Genomic DNA, 5,340 nt, shown 5'->3' on the forward strand with positions numbered 1-5,340 from the left:
TAAACAGTCATTAGTTGCATTCTCATTGGGCTTAGTTATTAGAAACTGCCACAGGGAGGGAAGTAGCAGGTCAAATGTAAAGACACCGTCAAGTGTTAATCTTGCGTCTTTCCTCAGATGCCACTCGCTCCCGCACTGTACGTCAGAGATTAGGCTTAATGAGCTTCTCCAGTCTGCCGCACTCGACATGTCGTGAGCACGAATGTAGACCTCACATATAGGGACCTTTCGCGGACTATGGACATAATTTGTTACCTGTTGGTTATAGCTTTGTTGAATACTCAGGCGTATGAAGTTTCTTCGAACTGTTTGGTCGGATGCAGCTGTATAGAAGACCGACATGGAAGGTAAGTTCAGTCTTCAGGGTATTTCTAACCTGTTTATCTGTGCCGGTGGGTGACGGTAAGTTTGATTCTAAGAAAAACATTTTATTCAGCCAGTTCCAATAAAATGATATATGATATAAACTCTCCCCTTTTACCGTAGGTCACTTATTTGTATGGAGGAGAGCGTGTTTGGTTCCATACCAGAGAACCTGCCACATGATATGACCAAAATACGCATAGAAAAATCTCACTTCACTGAAATACCCAGAGGGGCTTTTTCCAAAACTCCTGCCTTGGAGAACCTGTGGCTGAACTTCAATGACATCACAGTGATAAACTCGAAGGGCCTGGAGGGTTTGGGGAACTTGACCGAGCTCCGTTTGCAAGGGAACAAGCTCCGTTCAGTACCATGGACAGCGTTCGAGGACACGCCGGCCCTCAAGATCCTGGACCTGAAGCACAACCAGCTGGACGTCCTGCCGGAGCATGCGCTAAAATTTTTGCCAGGTCTGACTTACTTAGACTTATCCTTCAATCGGCTTACGGTGATATCGAAGGAGGTCTTCCAAAACTGGCCACTCTACCAAAAATTGCAGAGCGCGGAAGAGCGAGAGCCGAGCGCATTTGGGTCCAACGCCGTCCTGGCGCTCCACGACAACGCGTGGCTCTGCGACTGCCGACTGAAGGGATTCGTGGAGTTTACCAGGTCTCTCAGCCCCCCGATTATTCTGATGAACTCCTACTTGACCTGCTCAGGGCCGGACTCTAGAGCGGGCAAGTTCTTCCATGAGGTCGAGCTGCAGGCGTGCACGAAGCCCGCGGTCAGCACGCCGTCCACAAACATCAGCCTGGCGCAGGGCGCAAACCTCACCCTGCTCTGCTTCGCCAGGGCCAGGCCAGACCCTGCAGTGTGGTGGACATATGGTCTGAAGATAATCAGAGGATTTCAGGGTAAGAGTGCGATGTCCACAGTGATTCATCCACACACCAGCTCAAAGCGATAAATTAGATACTTAAACACACATTTTAATCGCACAGCCTGTAACCCTTCCATAAGACGACGGAGGATAAATGTGAATATTGGCCCATCAGCGATATAATCACCATCAAACACCATCAGCGTTGATTAAGAGTGTTGGAGATTATAGTGGACTGCTCTCTGCCTAATGTTGGGCTACTGTGTAATTAGGTAAACCTCTGCGTCATTAAGTTAACCTTCAGAGAGGAGTGCTTGCTGCAGGTGACGAGTCCTGGCACTAACAAACCAGACTGATGACACATCGATACAATACAATGTCTACAAAGTTACCTACAATCACCATTATAAATTTTTTTTTAAAAACAAACAAAACTGGAGGTAGAGCAGCTCTGATTACACCTGACTCATTTTACAAGATATGATAAATGCCCAAAAGCAAAGCACTACGAAAATATGTTCAGTAGACACACTGCAGGTTGTGGTAAAATAATGTTTTTTAAATAAAATACATATCTGAATACAATTGAGGGTTGGGTATAATCATATTTAGTAAATAATTGCTAACCGCCTTTATGTAGTAGCTTACAACCTAAGCGACTGCATGTAAAAGGATAACAGTTCTGACATTTCAGTGCACAGACTATACAATTTCTGATTAAAACTTCTCAGATTTGAGAATTTCTTGAACTTTTATTGCAGTTCATTTAATCTTTTAGCATGTGGATTTATAATATGGATCCTAAAGAGCTTGAAAGCAAAATGCCACTCAAAGATTGAGATACAAATGCCCCCAACCACCTCTCAAGTCATGCATGCTTTGTCACACACACCAAGAGTAGAAGCTCCCCTATGCTTTATACTCTGCTTATTTCTCTTTATCTTGTCTTTTCACTGTAAATAGTTAAAATTAAAAGGAAAAAATCCTGTCCAAATCTGCTGCCTCTGCACGACCTCCACTAAGCACTCATACATTTAATTATTTCTATAACAAAAATAACGTGGTCGCTCACATTTTTTTCAGGCTCTTACTCCACACGATTTTTGTGTGTGTGTAAAACACTACTGGGATATAACGACTTATACACAACTTTGTATTACAGGAAAATTGTCAGAAATGTTTCATGGTGGTTTATAAAATTCATGGTATTTCATTCATTTCCTTTCAGAATTCACAGAGAGAGTGGACGAAGATACGCTCAGATCTCTACTGGTGATCCCCTCCCTCCACGCTGCAGACCGTGGAGTCTACACCTGCACTGCAGTCAACTTCATTGGAAACTCTTCCATCAACATCCTTGTTGAAGTTCGCTCCGCAGACAGCTCCCAGTCACCTCTCCTCCCTGCGGTTCCGGGTGCCAGTGATGAAAATGTCTACATTGACATCCGTATTGTCAAACAGACAGTACGGGGAATCTCTATCAAATGGTTTGCAGCCCTGGAGCGTCCCTCTGAAACCTGGTTCACGATCCACTTTGGCCGTGCAGGTGCCGATAGAAAAGAGACAATCTACATTGGCCCAGGGATTCACACCTACTCCATTTCTGATCTGTTGCCTGCAACCAAATATGAGATCTGTGTAACCCTGAGGAACCAGGCGCCTTATCCAGGCCAGTGCATTGTGTTTGTGACGGGCAGTGACATTACAGAGATGGAGCAGAGGGAGAAGCTCATTCATATCGTGGTGATAGTATTAGCCATGGTGCTGGCAGTGCCTATAGGCATGTATGCCTGCACCACTGACACTAAGTTTGCCTGCCTGGAAGGCATCCTTCAGTCCTGGAAGAACCGGCGGAGAGAAAACAGCTCGCCAATGATTGAGCGGGAGAGGCAGGGCACCTTTGACAGCCTGCAGGCCGCCAGCGACGAGGGCCTGGTTAATAAAGACTCCAGTGAGGAGAGGAAGGTGAGGAGGAGGTCAGAAGACAGACTGCATAAGTTTAAAGCCGACCACGGCAGACTCACAGCTGAACTATATTAAATCATTCTGTGTGAACTCTCAAAGAGAATACATGACACTCTACTTGTTATAGAGTTACATCTCTCTGCATCAAGTACATTTGACGATTAGAAAAATAGGCCTCTTTTTTGACTTTTACATACCTATACAAGATATTCAGAGGAATTATAATATTATCTGCCTTGCATTTTAACCCTATCTCTTCCTCTGTTCTAGGCCGGGGAGGTTGTTGCAAAGATGTGAATGATGGCCATATTGTCCAGGATGTAAAACAAGGATTTGCGCAAGTTTAGATAAATCTGTGTGCTGAAGTTAGTCCCATGTGTGACATTTATTCTCACAATGAAATGGATAAATGTCTCTTATTATTCATTTGCTACTCTGAATGAAGCCTTTGTCACTGATTTCAATGGAAGAAAACTCAAATGACCTTCTGATCAGTACTTATTTGTATATATTCATTTTGGTGTTTCAGTAGTAGAATTATATGCCTTGAGATACAATAAGTGGCAGTCATAAAAATGTTGTATTTATTTATAAACACTTCGGTTTTTCACTTATGCTCATCACTTTAACATTATCAGATAGGCTGACACGTTTTTAAACAGATGCTGTTTTGGAGCAAGAAAATCCTTCCCCATGTGAGAATATTAACATCTTACCTTATCTCAAATTATCTTAAGATTTCTATGCATTGCTATGCATGAGATCATACCAAATAAGTGGAAAAAAGTAACACATGCTTAAAATGCTTGAATAAAAGAGATTTATTGATTAAATGGTGTGATTTTTGAGTGTGATTTTCTTTTTAAATATTGATTTATACATTTCTGACAGTAGAATAAAGAAAGATTTTGGGATCCTATTCTTACAGGTACTTGTGAAAAGTGGAATAGGTTTTGTTTGTTATACTCAAATTCCTTTCGACCGCAGAATGATAGGACACAAAACAGTTATTCAGAGGAATGTGCACCAAAGTTTATCTGAAGCTTTTCAGTCTGAGCTGAAGGAATTTTGTATTTGTACTAGAGACTGTATTTACTGATTCATCCAGCCTCCTGTATTCAACTTTGCGGTCAGAGGGGATGGAGCTGAGTCAAGACACACATTGACATGTATGGATTCATATTTCTGGACTGTGGGAGGAATCTGGAGTAAAGCATGCAAACTCTATACAGGCAAAGCCCGTATAGAGTAGAACCAATCAGGGACTTCCTCGCAGTGAGGTAAGAGGGCCAACCACAACACCATTGTGCAGAATGGAGACGGTATCATCAAGGTTATTAAAAACTGTTTTGAAACGGCATATAAAAGATTTTTTTTTTTTTTTTAACCTACACAGAATAAAGTCTTTGGATTAAAGTGCAGACTCAAACTGATTTAAAAGTAAAAAAAGGTTCATGAAAATGTCCCTGTGTCTGTTTGATTGCCCCAAGATTGAACTGCACAACTTGAACAGAATCTCGAAGGGACTGAGGATTGTAAATATTTTCTTTCCTATACATTGGTAAAGGACTGAATTCCAATTATCGACACACACTTTGCACCACTGACGTGATTGTAGAAAGTTCTATAAATTGTACATGTTTGTTGATGAATATCTAATCCTCAGTGTATCACTGTACATCCACATCACAGTTCTCGACCACTTCTGCGATCCCAACAGACAGCCCGCGTCACACATGATCCGCACTGACCATCCCACACAGATGGCACATCGGATATGCCTTGGCCAATGGCATTGTTCACTTGACATAATACCCAAACACTGAATTAACCCCTCCTGCCATCACTTCATGATCACATCACAACCCCCCCCAACCTTCATCTCCATGTGCTGTCTCCTGTGACGCAGAGAGATCTGTCCATCTCTGCTGGGGCCTGCTTGCATTCACTGGAGACGAGGGTTTTAAATGGATGGCTGAGATTGGCAGCCCTCGTTTTTCTTTTTTTTCTGGAGCACAGATACATCTGTTTCTTGCTGGTTCAGATGTGTTTCTATGATTTGCAGAAGAGGGGGATTGATGTCGCCTTTTGTTGTAATCCTTATCCACTGTATGTCACAAGACAATGTGAGC

The 5,340-nt window shown here is 42.6% G+C and overlaps 1 protein-coding gene across 1 annotated transcript; it reads left to right on the forward strand.

The window, feature by feature from the left end:
• Nucleotides 1-237: 237 nt before the first annotated feature.
• On the forward strand, nucleotides 238-3,283 carry lrit2 (leucine-rich repeat, immunoglobulin-like and transmembrane domains 2; the record flags this gene model as incomplete). The annotated part of the gene is made up of 3 exons (XM_080508064.1): nucleotides 238-347; nucleotides 487-1,277; nucleotides 2,472-3,283. The coding sequence occupies 3 exons, from the start codon at nucleotides 238-240 to the stop codon at nucleotides 3,281-3,283; spliced, it is 1,713 nt and encodes a 570-aa protein (XP_080364190.1).
• Between the last annotated feature and the right edge of the window lie 2,057 nt (nucleotides 3,284-5,340).

Source organism: Blennius ocellaris (genome assembly GCF_963422515.1).
Source record: "Blennius ocellaris genome assembly, chromosome: 13".
Lineage (NCBI taxonomy): Eukaryota > Metazoa > Chordata > Actinopteri > Blenniiformes > Blenniidae > Blennius > Blennius ocellaris.